Consider the following 24,121-nt stretch of genomic DNA (forward strand, 5'->3'; position numbering starts at 1 on the left):
AAAAGATGTTTCCCTACGAGCCCGATTTTGGGTGGATTATATTGTTTCAACTGTTTCGGAGGTATTATAATATACTCAAGTTTCATCTTTATATGACATTTCGACAAAAAAAGATATATTGAATCACGTTTGAAAATGTCCAATCATCCATTAGAATTATCAAGGCAACAAGCATCAAAAAAAGGCGTTACCTACCTTGCAAAAGCTTTTGCATACGTTACCATTCATACAAAATATTCCATACCCTTTCAGGTGAAATATTGACTTCATTTTGACAAGGATTTTTTTCAACGAATTTCATAAATTATTTCTGGAGTAGTTGAAATAAATTGTGGTCTTAGATTTTCTGCATCATCTGTGTGCAGGTGATCATATTTAAGAACAGAAAATCATTTCTAAATTATTTACTCTCCGTTATTATTCATATCACGGAAAAAATAATGTTTATTTCTTTTTCTCCCTGTATGTACCCAAGAACGAAAATAGCTTCCTTTGTCCGATTAGAAAAATTAATTATCTGTCATATGATATGAATGCAATGTGGACATATGTAAATGCAATCTCTATAATTGCCCTATTATGCTGATGAGACTCTACGACAGAAAAAAGATGTAGACATACACTACAATATAGACAAGTAGCTAAGTTAGATCGTTAGTATGAAATATAAATTCATAATTTTTATGTTTTTATATTGTGAAAAGTTTGATATATGGTATTTCCTTCGAGTTATCAAATGTCATTTAAAAACGGATGAAACCAAATATTTTTCGATCGTACAAACATTTGAAATATTGAACTTCATTTCTCCTATGTTTTACCTTGTTTTTTCCCAACCATTCAATTCGCGGTTCAGTGCCTATCTATTCCATCTCATTGTGGACCCAACGGTGTACCGTAAAGCCCTATTACAAAATCTTATATAGGTACGCAAATTGCCGCAGTAAAAACCTGACTATAACAGCCAGTAACGCCACTGCTAGTCCCCTTCCCATTATACACGCCAACTTGCGGCACACCTCAGCAAGGTAGTTTCAACTTTGGTAGAGTTTAGTTTGGATTAAAACATCGTATAAACATTTTTACGTGTCCTCGAAACCAGTTTCCCATTAAAAAGAAATTATCCGCATCGTCTGTAACGGTCGCGCAACAGAAATTCGGTTAGCAGGAAAATGTAAAATCCTACCCGAAATAACGTTTTCCTTCTACAGGACGTGCCTTTTTAGTAAACAAAAGTCTTATTGATTTGTGACATGTGTCATTAAAGTCATGCGCCGATATTGTGTTGTTTATTTTCTGTTGTTGTGATTTGTGATATCTGTAAGAAATGATGCTGTTTTTGTGATATGGCGGAGATTAAGCCTTTATATTCGACATGTGTTGCTGTTTTGGGATTTATCTGCTTCGTTGTTGGCGCTACTGCTGTCGGGATACCGATGTGGGGATATTTTAATACACCTCGTGGTGAGTTTTCTTTAAGAAAAGATGCAGAGAACTATTTATTGAACGATAATTTCTAATTTTATCAATTGCAATGGTTAAATGTTCAAATAAACTTCCGAATATCATTATAAATATTGTTGTAACGGATTAAACCATTAGTAAATAACATGTTTCGTTCGTTTGAGAAACTGGTTTTGGAATTTCAATTGCATGGAATGTTGCACAACAGTTAGCGTTGGAAGTAACCAAACTTTGTATTTTACCATTATTATTATTTAAAATGGAAAAAAAAATACAAAAATTAATATTTTCAATGGAGAGATGATACAAATCAAATAATGAATTAAATATAAATCATTCGACACCTTATTTCAGAGAGTTTCCAGTTTTTTCACACCGTCAAAAAATAATCTTTTAGATACGTGTTTATTTCTGCTACCACTTCTTTGTTTGTCTGAAATCGCTTTGTACTAAGCACTTTTTGGAACAGAACTGAAGGTAATCAGAAAGAACCAGATGAGGTGAATATGGCGGTTGAGGCAAAACACAGTCCAGGTCTCAGTATATATGAATATATATACTGAGACAAATATCGCGTATAATATTTCTTATGAAACAATTGTTTTTAAAACAAAGTAGGTACAAATACCTATTCATAAACCTCAGCGAATGCACCTACACAAGTCAATGCAAAGAATTATTTTGAGTAAAAATGTTAGATGAGATGCACCATTCACGATTTAGGTGTAATATCTTAAGCAGTTCCAATTATATACAGCTTGATGCAAAAATTATGTTCACAGTATTATTTACGTATTTCTTTATTATTACGTTTTTCATTTTTTCTCATTGTTTCTAAATATTGATTATAATTATGTAATAGCACATAGTACGTGACACAATAATAAATTCGTCTTGGAAATACTTGACACATATAGAACTGAAGCATTTCTAATTTCGTTTATAGAAGCCTTTATAATTTATCTTCGTCTTTAGATAAGATTAATGCATCGCGATCATACCATTGTTGGTATGAAATTTCAATAATAGATAAAATATTTTCAGTTTTGAAGAGCTAACGCTTTATAACCATAATTAACATTAATAAATAATCATACACTAAAACAAATCGATAATTAATAGTATATTATTCACCAGTGTATAATGGAAGTTATTATTCACGAGTCGAAGTTTTCTGTCAAGAGTGCTAGCGAGTTGCATTAATCACCGAGTGAATAATACTTCATTATACGCGAATCGAATAACTTCGTTTGCCGTTATTTACAACGTGGAACAAAAAATATGAAAAGTACAATAATTTTTAGGAATATTCAGATGGTGCCGCGTTCACTCTAAGAGAGACACTATATTGCAAAATAAAGTCACATTTCCTCATTCAAATATATTCGGATTACCTCTATAACTACTTCGTCAGTAGTATTATTAACATATGATTAATATTATTATTTCCAACATTCTTTAACAATGTTATAAAAAGTTCTATATTTTTTATATAAAATTTTTCTCAGGATTGTTTTATAATTATGATTTGATGGTATTCTCAACCAATTGCGGTAATTAATCAGCACTAATTCTGTATATTCTGGTTCCTCGCTAATTTCAAGGGTTCCAATGATAAAGATGATACGTTTGTTCTCAAAAGATGGACAGTTAAAATTCTACATTTCCAAATAATTCAACATTATTATCTTGAGTGATATTCCAATATATATTTATTTAAATAATAAAATTTTATATTTTTTGGAAATTACATTCGTGTCCTACCTAGACCTCGAATAAAATACATTTTCTTGATATTTATATGATAATAGTTCATAAAAAGTTAACAAATTCTACAGTATACATTTCTTTCGCGGAAAATGAGATAGCGCCATTCACTATTAGTTCACTGCCGCCTGTGATATCAGCATGGCTTGTTCTATTCGTTCTCAGTAATGTTTTTGGTGGCGCTTCTTTTTCCGTTTATGATGACAAGTTTAAAATAATAACGTGCTGGTGGGAAATTTTATTTTGTACACAGTAAAAATACTGCCTCAACTGTTTTATTGTTGAGAACAGTTTGTCACGCTAAAAAGCCTCGTTGTCTACAATTTGTTATTGTCTATGATGATTAGTTTAATATTAATTCAATCAGATCCAAAATAAACAATCAAAAATCGTTTTTGTATATAGTTATGGTTCAGAGACAAAAGGAAAGTGTCAGTATTCATCAGTAGTTTGTTTTATCGTTTTTTTATTCTGCGCTGCTTGTAACTGACAATTTATGATAAAAAAATTCTTTGGATGGTACATTTCCTTCGTCAAGTCTTGCTTTTATGCAGGTCTCTAACTAATAGGTGCAATACTTACGCAATGGTAGGACCCTTGAGAAAATTTCTTGTTGTATGTGTTACGTTAGACATGGAATCTCTAAAAATATTGATAGAAAAAATTTTTCAGGCGCTGAAAAATATTATGAAACATAAAAATCGTAGAACAGAAATAGATTTTTTTATATTTTAGTATTGATCTGCTTTAATCTTAACTAGCTATAAGATTTCCTCATATAAAAAAAATAGAGGAGCTTGAGAAGGGATGAAATTCTGTAAAAAGATTCGAGAAATATTGGTTGTTAAATATATATGAGAACGAAAAAGACAACGTTGGTATTTTTCTGTAGTTGCTATATTAGTTTGCACAAATTTTCGATAGAGGGAGTCAACGTTCCAATAAAAACGGATTTTGATCTTTTAATTTGAAAAATTACAAAATTATTGCATCGTTGAAGGGTCTAAAATATCTTATTTTAAATCCATTAAATATAATGTTGTCCTTGTTTAACAAAATTTTATGGACAATTTGGCTTGGGGCACCCCAAAAAATGTGATTCTCCTCTTGCACATTGACAGTCTAACATATTCGACGAATATTATTTAGTTCGTTTTAATATAAAAAAAGAAATATCTAAAATAAGCTACTCAGCTCCCAGATAATAATTTCTTTCTGTCGGATGTGAGTCCTCGGGCTACAAACACTTTGAAAATGAAGTAATTTTGGATTTGAATTTCTACTTCTCTCACAAATTGATTTGTCTCATTACATGCCTCAATAATCTATGAAATTAATCATTTAGTATCGACGCGTATTAAAAATAGAAATTATGATAATATAATTTTGAGAAATTTTATATAATCTCTACAGATTCTGCAGTAGATAATTACTATTACCCATTGCAATTTCCCTCGCGATTTCTAAACTTTTATTTGCTGATGTCACGTCTTACCATATTATCATAAAGTACTGTAGATATTATAATCTATCGAATGATAAATAATTCTCTTCTCATGTGATCGCCGACGCATTAGTTTTAATCAATTATCTTGTTACAACTTTATTGTTAATACTAACAATATTCAAGTTGACCCCACCCTAAAAAACGCATTTACATTCCAGGCGTGTCAGGAAGGTGAATGACATTCGACAACGTTTGAAACAAAAATTTATAAGTAGAATAGATAAATAGATAAATAAAGGTAATAACTCCTTATAACATACATATATATTTTTATTTACAAGACTGTCTTTACTATGGATATTTCAGTAAGTAGCACGCACGGAAAGTAGACGAAAATGTAGGCTCGTACTTGTAGATATAATAAGCGAAGTTAGAATTAGTCGCTTTTTATGTACTATCCATTTATGTAGAATAATATAGCTTTTAATATTTAATAAATTGCAAGTGTAACAAGAAAAAAGAGAGTCCAATAGAACATCCAATTTACTTACATGAAACTATAACCATAACTGTTAATCACAATCACTAGTCCAGTCATTTAACCGGCGAGGCATATCACCACCCTACCGAGTGGCAAAAAACTTGGCTCTCTATATGATAAATATATACTCGCATATACCCGTGTTATACTCTTGAAGTGTTTCAATTTAAACACCTTGTATCTTCATAATTCTATGATTTTTTTATGACATAAACAGTACAAACATAAAATATTAATAGGGCTCAAACTTCGCTGTCTGTATTCAAGGGCAGTTTGTGTTATTAAATGGTGTGAATGATGTTGATAAGCTCAAAATTAATACTAAGAGCCCCTCGCTTTTAGAACAGCGACCGCATTTTACTCATCATTAATTCATTTCTTATATAAAAAAATTATTTTTTTATTATACTTATCTCAAAAAACCTTGTTTTTATTTGTTTTTAAAAAGACGTAAAGCTACATAAAAAAATACAATTGGAATTAATTGTAAGAAAAAACAATTCTTTATTTATAAAAGTTTTTTGAAAACACCATAATTAGTATATTTAGTATGACGTATAACGTATCGTTGGTATGACTAGAAACATTGAAACATTAATGCAGAAGTTTAGATCCTAAGATATTTCATTCTGTAGAAGTAAAGATGTTTTAATAGACGGTTCGCTGTAACAGTAAATCTTCTCGACATGGCTTTTTCTATCTCGCAAAAAGACAACAATAAAACGCCAATTATCTTCCATATCCTCTAAACTCAAACGTATCAAATCATCTCTACGATGTGTGCCAAAGATCCCAAACACTAAAATCACTTTTAGCAGTACGCAGAGGTCGGAACATGTCAGGCAACGCTCTTGAAAAATCGCCAGTAGTGTGTGTAGGGGCAGGTATCCGAAGGTCTCGTTAGTTCCTTTTTGAAGGTGATGGGCCGAAGTTATCTGGAAATGCGCGAAAATGTACGTGGAGAAATGGACATTGATACAATACTCGCGAACATCCATCATTTCATGTAGGACGAAGCTTCGCTGCACTACGAGTTATGTTTGCGGGAGTACCTTAATGCTCATTTTAGAGAATGCATAGACAGACGAAGATTCGTTGACTGGCCTGTACGGTTATATGACCTGACACTCCGTGATTTCTTCTTGTGGTGCCTTCGTAAGACCGCGTTTTTGCAACAGGATCACGCATCCTCTCGACCTCCAAACGGCAATTGAAGAAGAATTTGAAACTCATCGTTGACATACTATACCGGACCTGCTTCTCCACTGATCAAAATGTTTGGGCATCAATTTGAACACTTACAGTAACTCCTTTTCGAATCCCTTTTGTGATTTTTTTTTAATAAATTCATTTTGACGCTGCGATGCAAATTTTTTGCCTGACTTATGCCGATATTGTTCATCTGAAGCTTCGCATAAAAATGTGGTTACTCTTTCTGCTGGACTTTTTTGTTATTAGCCCACAGCCTAACGTTTTTAAAAAGCAATAATTTTTGCAATTGTTTCACAGGTAAAAAAGTCTATAGAAATGAAAACCGACTCCATAACAATTTCATATTCTTATTTTTTTTGACAAAATAACTAGAGTATCATCCAGTTTCAACTTTTTTGAAATCTGGTCATTCCATTAAAAGTTGAAATTCGTGTTCATATTTCGACCTGGATCTTGTTTGTAACAAATAAGCATTGGTTTGTGCCGCTAGCTCTAACATGAATTAAACTGACTGAAAAGAAATCCAAGTCGTAAATGAATATGCTATGGAAATGGTAATCATGTTTGATATTATTACGATGTATTATGATTATTTCGAAAATAAAATGTTCTAATTTCAATTCTCATTCTTTTTTGCGTAGGTTTAGATACGAATAATAAATAAAATAGGAATTTGTCACCCGCGCACGGAAAATCCTTATTTCGAGACTCATAATGAAATATACTTTCAAAACTTTAATTCACTTTTTAACTATAATTTATTTTTGAATTTCAATGCTTTGAAATGTTGTTGTTGTTATTGGTCAAGTATACGGAGTAATCAGAATTTGTAATTTGTACCCTCCAGGTTCATTACTATTTAAAGTTTTAGTTCTTTCACATAATTTCTTTTGTTACTGACAGGAAAAATCTGTTGATAAAGAGCTAAGTATACGTATATAGTGGGGAATAATAAAACGAGCGCTCGATGTGGTCAAATTATCATTAAGTCATGCTCTTAATATTATGAAACGCTTGAAAGTTGAAATAGTTCATAAAAGAAAGAAATAGATAATTGCAAAAAGGAGACAAAAATAATTAGATTATTACCTGTAGTGTACCTACTCAGAGTAAAATATGTTTCGCAAAATATTTGCATTTAAATAAATATAATATATATTGATGATTGATCGGCGGTTTATTAAAATTTTTTTCATTCTTTGTAAAACAGTGTGATATTGAAAGTTATTGTAGGGTTGTATGTGAAGTTGAAATTAAAAAATCTTTTACGTATCTGTAGAATTGTGTCATAAGTGAATAACTCCATACATAGTTGTGAACAAAAATAAAAATTGGACTAAATCAGTTACAATTAATATTAATATTAACTATCAGCTAGGTATTTAAACAATTTCTATTATTCTGGTTTTTATGTATACATTTGTTTATTTTCCACTGATCAACCTTTTTAACATAGAACAGGATCATAGTGTTTTGTAATGCATATCAATTTTTAAATTATTTTTTAAAAAGTATTTTTATGCGACCTTTACATTTGTTGTAATATGATTTGATGCACCCATCGCATATCGTGTCCAGCGTCATGGGTTTTCCGAAATGATAATTTATGTTAAAATAATTTGAGCTTTCTGAAATATCCGGTTATAACGGAAGTGGCCCCTTCGTTATTTCAAACGGAATGCTATGGTTTTTATTAAATTTTTGGATTCTACGCAAAATTTCAATATGATTTTAGGTATACGATGCCTTATATAAAGTCCACCAGTAATTATTTCACATTTTCGAAATTTTTGGACACATGCAGCCCTCCACTAAATAAATTATATTCTACGCTTTAAATTAAGGGGACTTCGTTAGTGAATTCATATATCTCAAATTAACGGTTTTTGTAGAAACTTGAAAAAACTGAAATTTTAATTCCATTATCACCTGCTGATGGCGAATAAAGAATAACGAAATTTAACCTATAAAAAATTTAAATACCTTAGTCAAATGAAAAATATTTAAAAACACTACACTATAAGGAGAAGAACAAAATTAAAAATTAAACTAAAGTAAATGTTCGAATTGGTTGCCGAAGTTTTGCTCCACTTCCGGTATAACCGGAAGTTTTAGGAAACTGAAATTATTTTAGCTGAAACGAGCTTTTCGGAAAACCCATGCAAGCAAATTTTCAGAACACTAGTCCCAGTACTTTCCCAGATGCATATCGATTCAGCTCGTCGCGAAATACCCTGTACATAAACTGAATTGTTTTATCGAACCGGTTCATTTTAAATGGGCGTAAATCCATTTTTTTTTCGATTTTTAGGTTTTGGTGGTTTTGTAGTTGAAACATCAGAATATATTATTAGAAAGTCGATTTTATAACGAGTGGAAATGGGTCAAATCAGCATTTAGTTCTTTTCTTAATGAATACCTAAAATCAGAACCAAGCGAAAACACTGAGCATCGTCTGTTCTATGATAAAATATCTAAGGCTTTAAAGAAACATGACCGCATTTTTGATATGCAATAACTCACATAATTTTGCAAAAATCATTACGATTTAATAAGTTCACTGTTTATACATCATTTGGCATAGTTCTGGATTTCAAGAAATGGCAAAATAGGTTTTACAAAAAATCGTGTATATCACAAGAACGGAAAACCACAAATAAGAAGGAAAAAATGTATTTTCAGATTAGTACTCTCTTTATGATCGTATATGAATCTAAGTTAAAAGGATATATTAAAGCTTACCCTACAATAAATGATATTATTTATCAAAACTTTTTACTGGCTAAGACAAAAGCATATACTCTCTCCCCACCTACTAGTTAAAGTTAAAAGTTAAAGCTTTCCAAGGTCGAGTGCCAATACAAACTACAAAGATGGAAGATATTAAAAAACTGAGAGCCTACATTCCAGACGAGCATCGGGGATTTTTCGAATAAATTTGTGACTGGCCAACTTATGACAGATCTTAATAGATTACCAGCGAATTCGAGGTTGAAGAAACCAACGATAACCCTTAAATCAGAAATATGGCCTCAAATCTACATCTTTGATTTTTTTCCTCTTTTAAACTCATTTCAATAATCTTACTATATTTTATTGTAAACATTGTCTTACAAAAAAATTACAATTTTTACTTGAAATTTGATGGTTATCTCCTTGCAACTTGATTTTTTTAAAAGGGTGCGAATTTCACATTTTTAGAGCTATATAAAGATTTTAATCCTGTTGTGATTTGAATTTGTTTACATGTTGAGATTTTAAAAAAAAATGTGTTAAATGAAATATTTTGATTTAAACAGTTTTTTTTAGTTTTCCGAGAGTTTACTTTCTTGGGCGCCTTCCATTATGTGGTGAAATCAACTTTTCCACATCTAGTATTCCTAATATTAGTAATTAGTTAACAAACTTTATGTGTTCGATAATCTAAACCAAAGTAATTGTCCCAGATTCTAATTAAATATTACCTACTTGTTTCAAAGTTTCAATCACGTTTTTGTCATATACATAAATAGTAACAATAAGCACTTAACTTTTATTTATCAAACTGCATAATTCGACCTTGAACAACATCGTCAGAATAAAATAATAAGTTATAAAACAAGGTTGTTACTAAATGAACTGTATTCAGAATCTATTATCGAGACCGAATGATTTTTTACAGATAGTTCCATTTAATAAACATTTATTTTTTGAAATATTAAACACAAATTTACGTAAATAGTTACGAATATGTCTTTAATGTTATTCCGAGAGAAAACATTTTGTTCATCAACCTAATATCGGATTGAAATTTGAAGTCTGTTTGAAAAAGGTACATTTAAAGAGTTTGTTTGCTAAGATCCATATTTTACTTCTTATTTTTGTTTTTTCGGTATACTTTGGTAAGTTTTACCATTATAGTCCGGTCAATATAGACATTTGAGAAAACAAAAACTCTCGGAAAGCCAGATATTTGTGGAAAGCTCGGGTTTACCATTACAAATAAAGTCTTGAAAATCCCCATCGATCCTATGTGTGCTACAAAAGTTATTCGGGGTAAAAGAGAAAAATTTGAGGTTTTTTTGGATTTTTTCCCGAAAACGGTGAGTTTTATCAAAAAAAAAACCGTAAACCAAAGTTGTGGATTTTAAAATTTTCTACAAAAATAGTACCAATAATTTTTTTCTTAAGAGTTACCATTCCCAAGATATCATGATTCTAAGAGTCACATTATACATGATATGCACACCTTTCCACGCCACCTGTGAGGTAGTGTACTCGGCGCGTTTTTTTTCCTGTGGTGTCCCCTGTAGGCCTACTCCACTAACTGTCATGACAATTTTAGGATAATTCAGGGAACAATACCCGGCAAGTTCTAGATATTACCTTATTATTGATGTTGCTATTGATTATTGGGTTAAATATTCCTTTGATTTGCTTAGATATTTGAGTCAGATGCACACTCTTGAAAGTCCACTTTAACAGTCATGTCTTCATCGATTCCTTCTTCTTCCTCTTCCTCTTGCTAGATAATCAGAAATTGTTCAAATGTAGCTGATTCATTGGTCTCTTCATTAAAATCATAGAAATCTTTCTCTATTGTACTCAACTGGACATTTTGAGCAAAACTGACCTTGACAATTGGTACACGCTGGAGAACACAGTAAGCCGACTTTTTTATAGCCACATTTGGCATTAAAACCTTTTTTGCAATTGCAAAAAATAGTGTTGAGGAGTTTGTCCGGAGTAGGTGGGAGTAATGTTTTAATCGGTTCCAGAGTATTATCTATCAATTTCCAACCCAGTCTTCGGGTTCAGTTGATTGCCTAGCCATGTTTTAATTTGATATTATACTCGGTACAAGTGTTGAATAGCAAATGCCGATGTTGGAGGAAGACATGATAGTTGTACTTGTTTCTTGTTTTCGTACCTTTAGCACTAAAAGAAACAAGGCGTGCTGAGTAGAGGGGATTCACATAGGGACTGACTATCTTTTGAATAAATGTTTTCAGAATAATATGTATGTATAAAAGAGACACAAATAGTATTTATACTTGTCTTAAGTGCCTAATGTGTATATACGTAGCTTATATGTTCCTATAATGTGACTCGCGATATCTCAGGAATGGTAACTCTTGATAAAAAAATCATATCCAACATTTTGTAGAGAATTTTAATATTCACAACTTTGGTTTCAGGTTTTTTCTTTAAAAATATACCGTTTTTGAAAAAAACTAAAGAAACTTCAAATTTTTGACCTTACCCCGAATCACTTGTAGCACACATAGGATCGATAGGGATTTTTAAAACTTTATTTGTAATGGTAAACTGCAACTCTCCACCAATAATTGGTTTTGCGGGAATTTTTGTTATTCGACAACTATTTTTACATCGAAATTGTGCAGACTATAATCGCCAAAAAGAGTATTTCTAAGAAAAATTAGATACATACGTGTAACCTCAGATGAAAGTATGTGATTAATGTTGTTTAAAATTTGATAACTTCTTAGCAATATTTTCTTCATGACTTTTCCGATTATCAAATGAAAAACTGATCTTTTTTCCATATTGGTTGTTAATTTTCATTTCATTTTGTTGTGTTCGTTTGTTGACTGCTTTGGGAAATTACTATTCAGAGTTTAGGAAATTACTATTCAGAAAAAAATCATTATAAATTGTATCTTCAGTGGTACTGTTCTCGTCATAAACACTTGGTGAAGAATTGATTGGCTGCAATGAATTATTCCGGGATGGTTGTGGATTTTTTGTATCCTGAATTCTCCTTTGTAAAGCATTGAATTATCTCCCAATTTCACTCGTTCCCAATCCCTTCACGTTATAGAAATATTGGTCAAAAAAAGGGTTTTATCACTTCGGTTTAAATATAAAAAACCTTACTACCCATAAATTTGGGTTTTTAAGTAACAAATGCACAAATGATGCTATATTCTCCCTCCTTAATAATGTGTACTCTAGCCTAAACAGCCATCACTCCACTGCAATAACTTTTTGGGATTTTCCTTCCGATTGAGTTGATAGTAATATTTTGATCAACAAATGGTGGTACTACGGTTTCAGAGGAACACTTCTCGCATGGTTTAAGTCGTACCTTACCAACAGGAATCAGCTTGTAAGGGTTGATACAACGATGTCATGTTGCAAGCCAATAGAATATGGAGTGTCCCAAGGTTCAGTTTTAGGCCCTATTTTGTTTTTTCTGTTTACTGACGACATCGCCTATTTAGACATGAATGGTAAAATATGTCTATTTGCAGGCGACACTAATTTCTCTTGGAGTAACCCAGAACTCTCGGCACTTCAAAGGACCATAACTAGTGACCTAATCACCCTTTAATCATGGTGCGATTCTAATTTTATCAGTCTCAATGTTTCTAAAACCAAAGTTTTATCATATAAAAATACTAAAATTCTTAGAGCTTGTTGTGGATAATTCCTTGAAATAGGAGTTATATATTGCTGCCTTATCTAAAAAATTAAGTTCCTCCTGCTTTGTGATGAGATCAGTTTCCCTTCTGGCTTACGTCAATTTAAGCGAATCTTCAAACTACAAAAGAGAGCTGTTAGATATTTACTCGGACTAAACAGCAGAGCTCACTACCGGGACTCCTTTGAAGAATTCAAAATTCTGACCCTTCCTTCTTCATCTTTGAATCGTTTTCGTAAGCACGCTTCTCCAATTTCAGAAAGATCGTTGCACGGCTATCCACTTAGGAACGCGGAGCACGACCTTTACCTACCCAGTCCACGTCCATAATTAGTTAAGGGCTCAATATTTTACAATGCAAAAAAATGCACAATCACTTGCCAATTGGAATCAAATCGTTAACATGTTTTCCTGCATTCCGCAATAATTTGAGGGCATAATTACTGGAAAGTGATTGCCACTCTGTCAGCGACTTCTATTCTAATAATAATATTTAATTTCGAACATGCTGCATATTGGTTCAATTTTTGCTATGGATTCATATACTTCTTATATACTAATTTATTGTTATCTATTACTACATATTAACTATAATTTTGTTATTCGTTGTGGCTTTCTTATGTATATTGAAATTTCATTTTATTTGTATCTTTATATAGTTATTTTTATGTTTGTTTTTAGTTTTTATAAGCTTTTGTCCACAAATTGTAACAATTTTTTGATAGTAAAGCATTTCTGTCTCTCTCTCTCTCATTCGTTTACTCTTGATTAGGGAAATATCGACGTTTTATTATCGACAAATTAAATATATCCGATATTAAATTCATTTGCCTCTTTGTTTTATAATATCTACTTAATTGATAATTCATGAAAGAAAAGGAATCTGAGTTCCATGAAAACAATGTAGTATCTATGCAATATTCCACTTAATTGAGAAAAAGATTATTAAAAATGATGCCATTTAACTTCCTTTTATTATTTGGAAGCTGGGATATAAATTAAAGATAATGTATGTTCCCACAGAAAATTGACTCTCATTTTATTTGGACACGTTAATTTCTTTGTTGCCTATCTTGATGTAACGGTTTTTTATATGAACTTTTACGAGTTGATTCAGCTGTTCTTTTTCGAAATAGACACGTGTGTAGTACAACATTGGCAGTGGCATTGACATTTCTGACTACAGTGAAATTGATTGTCAGTGGGTCACATACAACTGCACATTATTTGCACGTCAAATTTAATAAACAATTAAGTAATAGTATTTCGTTTATGTTGATCAATTCACTCGATTCACTTTACATTACACATTGTTAAACAGATGAAGCATGTTCTTTTGTAATAATCCGGAAGCGAGTATTTCAGCAGATTTTTTTGTAAGAATTCAGGTATCTTAAGGTATGATTAAAATATCGATGATATGTCTTTAGATCTACTCTAGATTCGCTGCTATTATAGGATTAAATCAATATTTCTGTATATCTTCTAAGAATTCAAGGAGACTGATGAAGTTGGAACTTCTTCCTACCTTCTTTCAGAATCTAGATAGGGGTATATCGATTTGTGCTATTTTGTTTTTATTCGTACTTTCAATATTAAAAATACAAAAATAGCAATCGTCATGCTGGTTTTGCGAGGCTTTTCAAACCATTGATGCACCAAACTTGAACCATTTATTTATACAATTGCCTCTCTATCTACATAGGTTCTACAATTTTATTCCCTATATACATAACAAGAAACATCTGAGTGATTTACACAAAATTATAACTTCACTTAATACACTGGATGACGCAGGTACGGCAATTCGAAAAATTTACAAGTAGGACTGGGTCTTGAACAAGTATCTCAAGAACAACAAAACTAAGACTGTTTCAAAGCAAGTTATTTCTAAAATATTTTGGATAAATAGAATAAGAAATGAGCCTTTGGAACATAACAGAAGAAGAGAAAATACATGTAACGATTACGAAGCGAAAATGGAGATGGATAAGTAGGATACAATACGGAAACCATGAATAAGTGATTTGGGTGGTTGGTTTTGAAAACAAAAATTTATTTATATCAGTTGAGAATTATTGATGTATCTATCTACACGGAAAAAACATGCTATTCAATAAAATTGGAAAAACCAAAAGGTTCTATTTTGCTGGAGGAAAATAGTTTACACGTGATAGCCACCATTTAAACTAAACAATGAACCAATTCAAAAAACCATATTGCCGCCAATATGCACCGCATTTGTTAAGTAAAGACGAGACTTGGAAATAAATTAGTGACAAATACGTATCCAAAAAGGTTGATTTAGATGAAAATTTGACTCAAATAGTTGCGCGATCATGCTGTTACTAACAGCCGAATATTTTTATATTATATTATAATATTTATTTATTCAATATAATATAGGAAAACATATTTTTCCTGTTTGTTATGACACCTGTATGAAGCTTCTCTAATTTATGAGAGAAAACATATACATATATGTATGTTGTACGAGTTAAATTATTAAGAAATTCTGGATATTATTACATTAAACGATCGCCAACATAGAGGAAAGTTACCTTTTTCTGATATATTTCAAGGTATCATTCGTTTTTTCTCCACATAATAAAAGAATCAAGTTTGAACGCACTGCGAATTTTACAGGATATGAATCGTTATTTTTTAATTCCATTATTTTTTCAGATGCAAATTGTGAAACTTCAAATCAAATATTACATACATATTATTATAATACCAAATTTCATTTGAAGGAAATAGTAGTTTTTCTATTCCCGAACCTTCAATAAAATAAGTCTTTCTTTTTCATCCTTTCGTTGGCGTCTGTTTATATAATTTTTTTGTTGTATCCATTGTCTTCGTAGATATCGAACACTGAATTCTATAAGTGCTTTGCATGCAGTTAGTACGCTTTTCATCTTATAATCCGCATAATCTACAGTTGACTTTTAACGCCAGTTTTATTAAACTTAAACTCTTAATGTTTATCTAACTAATGCAATCTTCTGTCTCTATTTTTTCTTTTCTAGTTGTTTATTACCAATATTGTCTGCGTTTAACTTAACTCTACATTGTTTACTCAGTAGCTCAATATTTTCTTTATTTATTTCTTATCATTTTTTCAAAAATATATCGGCTCTGATCGATCAAAAATCTCTGATCCCCATTAAGCTCCTTAGCGCACCCATTCCTTACTCATCTTCTCAAAAACCATTTTGGAACTAATTCTCCTACACGTCTCCTACAAATTTTGTTAACATTGGATTTAGGCATTCCCATTTTTGTTATGACATTTCCATCCCTCAATTTCTGTCATTGTATTCTATATTGAACTACTTAAAGAAGGTATATTTTTCCTTCGTTCCATCCTGGGTCATTTTCCAAAATTTCTATTCACTGACTAGCGAAGCGGAATCCTTTTCTGTAGAATGGCAATTTCAATTGTTGCATTTTTATTTTGAATAAATCCAATTATTAGTATTATTGCATATTTAATCAACTTCATAATTATTATTGGACATTACAGTATCTTATGTGATTCTGATATTTTATTCATAATATTTATCATTCCCCAACTATTTATGCCATCGTATAAAATTATGGTCGGTTTTTCTTGTGAATCTACAAACATATTAATAACACTGTGATATTTTGATTCAATCGAATGATTGTGAGTCATGGTATGCAAGCAAGAAGGTCATATGTTATAAACAAACAGTATTCCTTCATTTCTTCGTGCATACGTATATATTTTTTAGTATCTACGTACCGGGTTTACATAATAAACCAACCTTCCTTTTAACTCTATCATAAATATTAATAAATACAAATTGAAAACGACCCGGTACATTTGTTGCTGATTGTGGTACCAAATTTTTGAAAAGCGAATGTTCAAATCCAGATGATAATTGTAAATTGTAATCACTATCCGCAAGATCTAATATTTTAATTGTCTTCAAACGTTTACAAAAATAATTTAGTATAGTGCAGTACCAAGCTGATGATAGGCTTTGAAAGTACACTAATAGACCGGGAGGGATTGAACCAGTGATTGTATCCAATTTCCTGATTCCGGTCTTTTGGATTACTGGAGAGAGTATAGAAAGTACTTACAATTCCTAGAGAAATCCTTGAGTTTCCATTTATATTTTCATGGGAAATAAGATTTTATAAAAACAAAAAAAGGGTGTCCTTTCGCGGTTTTCTGATGCTTGCTTTGTTAATAGAACGATAGCTTACATCAATCCACATGGCAAGATCTTTTTGAAAATCTTAGAAACAAATATCAAAAATTGGAGACGAATATTCATACATCATTTATTAGGTATTTTGGATGCCTAAAAAATTTTCATAATAGAATCGATGATAAACTTTCTTTCTCTAAACAAGGCGGAAATCAGAAAATCAGTACTCAAGGAGTTTTCTACGAATAGTACTTTCTATACTCTTTTAGTACTCCAAAAGGCAGAAATCGGAAAATCGTGGACGAACTTCGGTTCAATCCATCCCGGTCTGTGATTGAAAATATTTGAAAAGGTCAAACTAGTGAATTGGTATATATATATATATATATATATATATATATATATATATATATATATATATATATATATATATATATATATATATATATATATTTCACAAAGTTGTTTTTACAATAGCAAACATTTTGAGAAAATTCAAAGAAACAGGATACACGAGAAAAGCAGTTTTTTTCCAGGAAGTAGTTGAGTAACGGGGCTTTCATTGGAGGAAAGTAAAAAACACACAAAAAACTTTTAATGGGATATATACATGACATCCGTTCTTTAAGAGTGTCTTATTTACGTGCCGTTGAAAAACATATAGAAAAAAAATAATTATATGTGGATTCAACTTGTATTGATGAAATGAAAATTTCATTTATTTTTCAGGGACTATTTATAATAGTGAGAATGGTTTCATTCCAAAATACTAATGCTACAATGGCATATTACAAATATAATATAAATTATGAAAATTACAGAAAAATTCATTTCCCAAAATGTTTGTGCTAATAATTGACATATTAACGACGATTCTAGCCGGAAAAATGAAAAATAAAGTTGATAATAATGACATATAATAGGTAACTCTCAAAGTATAATCTCAAAAATATGTGATCCCGTCTATTTATAATATAAATTATAGACATTTTTCAGGCTTCTGCCGCAACTACTGGCAACATTGTATCGAAATTTTATACGAATATGTTTTGGAAGCTGATACATCGAATGAATTTGTTTTTATGTCTGACTCTCATAGATGGCGCTAGTTACACGATCGTACTAAGTAGAATTAAACATAACTTTTTCAATATTAGATTTATTGAGCAAAATTCCAAATGAACTTGGACATCATTTAATTTTCACCAAAAGGTAGTATTAGTAAGACTCGATACTGTCTACCGGTTTAGGAATATCTTGATTTGAAAATTATGAAGTTATAACCGAAAATTTTTTACTGAGCAAACCCCAAATATTTTTCAGTTTTCCATCTATCCTAGACTCTGGATCACTTTTTTGAAATACCTTGTATAACATAATAACTACATTACTACACTACATACTTTTGCCAATTTTAGACCCTTAATTTACTAATTTTCCTCATCAAAGGACGATTTTCACACACACTCATATTTCTTTTCTCCAAATAAGACTTTAGTATAACCCTGCCAGCTGTTTTTTGATTGACCATGTATCTTTTTGTTAGCCGTAATTGTTTCGGTCCATCCCATGCTAAGAAAGTTTGTCAAGGTCGGGTGTAAACATTTTGGATTCCTTGGATTTTTATGGTAAACAGTAAGCTTTATAAAAAAACTATCGGTTATGGGAGACTTTTATGAGATAATGCTATTTACTACATTCTGATTATTATACAGCGTGAACAGCCAAATGGAATAAATTTGTTAACAAATTAATGAATGAAGGCGCGTTAGGAAAACGCTTGGATATTTTAGTATCTCTTTTCTCTTAACATCTTCAACGCGATTATGTCTGCAGAAAGTTCACCAATGTGCTACTCTTATTCCTCTTTGTTCACCACTTTCAAAATAGAAAAACGTGATATGCGCAAAATAACCATGTCCACATAGAAACTATGTGATACCTTTCTATCCCAGGTTAAACGCGTGGTATTAATCGCTTTGTCAACCTTCCCCTTTTTCTTCGCTTCCATTTCTCTAAAATGCTACTCCTGTCCCTATTCTCATGAATACCACTGTTTTTCTCAGGTATATTGTTCGTTTTTCGGAAACAAGAACTTTCAGCGGTACAACTCCTGCAATCACTGCATTATAACTGGCTTCGAAACAGTCTCATAAGCTGATGCGACTCACAATGCCGCTCTGTATTCTTGTGGCTTCGACCCACACCTCTGCACCATGCAGAAGTAACGACTTCGACTTCATCAGCAACCCCGTATTATTCGTCGAAGGTTTACCGACGTTGGTCACCAACCTGCAGCCTCAAGACAAATCTGCTCCCAGGAAACCAGCTTACTATCGATTGTAATTCAAAGATGTTTAAGGTGTGCCTTTTGTTTCAAATTGTTCCGACAAGACGTCTTTTATTGAGGACACTTATGTCGACCTGATCAACTACTGATTTTCTATCAAGTGTCGTGCTCATTCTACATACGTGCATCAATTCTTTTGTGTGTGTTAAAAATAATATTTACAAGCTCATCACCTTTTAACTGTCGAAGAATATTTCATAGTTTTAATCGTTTATAGAATTCAAATTCTATAACGAATATTTGTAGCCATAAATTTAAATGATTCACAAAAATCATGTTCAGTTTATACACTCCTACTTCTTATTATTCTGAAAAAGTATAAAGGTGACTAACCTAACCTTCCAATTTAGCGACACCCACCTGCATACCGCTAGAAACTGGTATCAGAGCGAGAAGAACAAATTAATAAATCAGATTCGATTTTGTTGTTAACAATAACGTTACGACGCTACGTTAATTCAATGAATCCGTTTAGTTTCAAAATGAATATTGCGAATTACAATTCGTTAATCAAGTATAACCGCTCCAAATTGTGCTGAAATTAATATAAACGGATAAAAACTCATATTTCTTCCATTAAACGGTTTACTTCAGGATATAGACGTGAATAGACATTATTAAATTTCGAATCCAGTAGCGCTACCAAATTTTTTATATTCATTTTATTATATTAAATGCATTAATCGATTTTTAAGAGTGAGAATCAGATTTTCGATAAATTTTTGCTACAAATATTTTGATAATGAAATAGTCCATTGAGTACAGCCCAATTAGAGCCAAATCCCACGAACATTAGTTATGTCACTGATTTTCTGGATTTAGGTAGTTCTCAGGGTGCTTTTTCGATACAGTGAAAGTTAAAATTTTGGCTTCTAGGCGATATATTTTTGTTTAAATTTTCAAAATTCCGAATTTTGCAAATAACTCGGAATCTATACCGAATTTTAAAAAAAGTGAGGGGATCAAAAATGTAGTTCAACAAATTTCCTACAAAAAAGGTCCGTGTCATTTTTTCCTAATCTCAAAATTACTCTTACAAAAAGCGAATTTCGTGTTACTCGCTTTTTTCAACAGTGAATTTTTTGCGGATAACTCAAAAAAGACTTGAAATTTAGAGGTAAATTTCTGAAAAAAAATACGGAGCAGGAAATTACCTTCGATGAAGCTCAAATATGATTTGTCCTAACCTACAAAAAAATCAAATCAGCAAATACAAACTCAAATCAGCTTTGTTTATTGAGATAATGACTCAACTCAACTTCAGAGTCAAATTTAGTTGGCTTATCAAGATCACGATTCAACATTGCATAATCTATCATTAAATTATAAATATATAGCACTTAACTAAACTGCTATCCTAACCACATTTTCTAGTAAAGCCTTATTTCACGACTTGAAACTCTGGGCTACACTTGCTATGCATATTTAAATCAGAGTCGTCAAGAAAGTCTTTTTCATTCTCATAGTTATCGAAGAGAATTGGAATCAAAACAATAAAAACATTTAAACATTTCACTAATCAAAGAGTATTTTGATGCTGGCATTTACGACACTTTACGTACTAAAAAAGAAACAAAATAAATTTTTTACCTTGAAAACTTGAAAACACGTTCACTAATGAGATGTCTTTTGCCGTCTGTCTGTTTTGCTCCGAGGTCGTCCTCTAAACCCGTAGAATCTTCGGCTGATGTAATGAAGAAGCTCTCTCAGTAGAAAGAGGTTTTTTTTGTAATGGATATCTATATAGAGGGTGAATGTGCTCATCAGATTCCCTATCACGTTAGCTTTCGTTTTCCCCCGTATAATGTGTTAAAACCAAACCCTCGAAAATCGCAAAAAGATTTAAGAAAAAAATGTCGTTTTGAAGCTCTTGGCGAGTTTTAAAATTTTTGATGGGAAGGTTTTACGAACTTATTTGAGGAGGAAATTGAAGCTCGACAACTCAGCTACAAAATGTATGCTTTAGTTTTCTCATTATTTTGCGAAAATGGCTGGTATTCAACAAATTATAAAAAAGTAACCAAACTTGTCAACTATGAAAAAATCTAATATTAGTACAAATAGGTTTAATTCCTAACCCAGAGTGAGTTCAAAGGTATAATTGGTCTCATTTTAAAGGTAATCGTCTAATTGACGACCTCAAGCAAGGGTTCGCTGCTGGGTGTAGCAGAGTCACAGACATATGTGTCTTAAGTTCACCCAGGCAAACAGCAAAAAACAATTCCGTTCGTGTTGTTTTCCAAGAAAATTTCACAAGTCTGAATTTTTTTGTAGATGCATTTGAGCAGTAGAGACTCTAACGAGAAAAATGCACTTTCTTTCGTCCAGAAATGTTGAGTTTTCGAGGAGAGCAGTTTCTTCTTCAGCCGGGACGTGATTTCTCTCAGACTCTACGTGGCGTGAAAACTTTTTAGTAAGATACGACCCCGAAGTTTGAGCGCAAAGAAATGACAACTCTTAGGAAAAAATCCCAGACAACCTTTTTTGTAGAAAATTTTTTAAACTACATTTTTGATTCCCTCACTTTTTCCGAAATTTGGCATAGATTTCGAGTTATTTACAAAATTCGAAATTTTGAAAATTTAAACAAAAATATATCGCCTAGCGGCCAAAATTTTAATGTTAACTTCCACTGAATCGATAAAGCACCCTGTGAACTACCTGAACCCAGAAAATCAGCGACATAACTAATTTTCGTGGGTCGGGAGCTGTGATCATTGGACTAAAAAGCGTCAGAATTTGAAATCTTCATATATAAGCATTTCTAAATGTATTTAGACGAAACCAAGGTAATGGAAACACAAACATTCCATTATAACACCCTTTTCGTATTGATTGAACGTTTCACAGCAGACAAAGTAACGTTTTTTTATATTTTTAATACCCGCTTAGCATATTTCTTCTTTCTATCAATAAATCATTTCAAATTATTTGAATTAAAAATAGATATCGGTAGCAAAGAGATAGTGTCAAAAGTTTGAACCAATATTTGAAACGTGTTTTGAAAAATTGATCTTATTAAAAAAATAACTAAAGAATGAACTCAAATAAATTTAGAATATGAACAGAAAAAATGTTACCATCAATAGCAATCAGTTATCTCGAGGTCAAAGACATGGAGCAACAGTTTTTGAAAACACTGTCAGCACATTTTCTCTTCTTCCTCTAATAATGTAAGTATCTATTAGAAAAATATTCACAAGTTTGAATGTATTTCGGAGTTTAGTCAAAATATCTGCATTTGCAACATTTTATTGAGTATTTCTGTTTCACAATTCATTAGTTTCACCGTTCAAAAATAGTTTAAAAATTATAGAACTTTTTCAGGTCAATAGTGGCTCACTCGAATCGTATACAGGGTGATTCAAATATAAACCGGACTTTTGCTATAAAAAATTTTATTATTAAGTTACCGAGCTGAAATTTGTTACAGTTTTTCTAGATAGTCTCCACTGTACACACTTTCACAAACTTTTTTCTTTCAATGGACCAAATAAATAATAGTCGGCGGGAAAATGGGACTATAAGGAGTGAGGTTTGCATTAAAGAAACCAAATTACTTATTATTATATTGTTTGTTTACATTTTACTATAAACTGCGGTAATTTCTTGTAATTTGTGTCTCGATAAAACAATAATCCTTCAACCCAGTGAAATTCCAAGTTACCTTCTTCTATGAATTCCAAGCCTTCCTTCTTTTATAACAGTAATGTCCTAATAACATGCAATTAGATGAATCGTCTCGGACATACCTGATATACGTCTTACGAAAAATCAACATACCTAAACAAACTCAAGCAAGACGTTTTGAATCAAGGAGAAATTATTTCTGTCTCGAGACAGCGAAGCGATCAGATCTCGAATACCTAGATCTCATTGGAGATACGCTGTTTCTAGAGATTCGGCACGCGTTTAATTTTTCGTTTTGTATATAATTTTTTGTAAATTATAAGTGGTTACGGAACATAAATTATTGTGCTACGTATTCATCATACTCGACTGTAAGACTAGTGCCCATCAAATCATATGGAACTGATCAGTGAAGCGTTGATTTTTAGTTTAAACTTTATCTAATAATTGTACTAAAGACGCAATGCTTTTTAATTTATATTCCTAAGTTAAAAATAAATTATTCACCGCATCACTATTATGTGATTTCTCAAAAGCAATTGATTGTGTTAATTATGAACTTTTAATAAAAAAACCGCAGGATTACAAGATTCGTCGTTATTCTCTTACATCAATTTAAACATTTCTGTTATAAAGGAAATGATTTGGACAGAAAAGTCCTATATAGTATTATTTCAACGTTTTCAACAGCCAGTTCGTAATATAACCTTTTATGAATTATCAACTTTTTCACAAGTAATCATATTAATACTTTTTTAACTTCATTTGCGTGTCCCGCTAATCTTGAAGAAGCGTCCAACTCTTCTGTATAATTTGAGAGATTTATAATAACCTGATTAAAAAAAGTGTGCGTTTGCGCCAAAATATATATATAAGAATACAGTTGTTTTTATACGGGTTTTATTCCGATGTCACCCTTGCGTCAATGTTCTATACATTAATCAAAATGAAATTTTTGCTTATTTATCAGACGTAAAGTAACATGTTAAGAAGACAACCATCGCTATTGAATGTATTTAATACCAACCATATGCTCCTTGTTTGTTTTGAAAAATTTTGATTTCGAATATTAAACTAACCATATCTGAACGGTTTTCGATGA

General features: G+C 31.5%; 1 protein-coding gene across 1 annotated transcript in view; it reads left to right on the top strand.

The window, feature by feature from the left end:
- Positions 1 to 1,036: 1,036 nt before the first annotated feature.
- The window catches only part of LOC130895270 (uncharacterized), a 93,810-nt gene continuing 70,725 nt past the window's right edge, over positions 1,037 to 24,121 (top strand). Inside the window, exon 1 of the mRNA XM_057802493.1 lies at positions 1,037 to 1,464. Coding sequence (XP_057658476.1) covers positions 1,347 to 1,464 — 118 coding nt within the window. The 5' untranslated portion in view covers positions 1,037 to 1,346. The remainder of the gene's footprint in view (positions 1,465 to 24,121) is intronic.

The sequence above is a fragment of the Diorhabda carinulata genome, chromosome 6 (assembly GCF_026250575.1).
Source record: "Diorhabda carinulata isolate Delta chromosome 6, icDioCari1.1, whole genome shotgun sequence".
NCBI lineage: Eukaryota > Metazoa > Arthropoda > Insecta > Coleoptera > Chrysomelidae > Diorhabda > Diorhabda carinulata.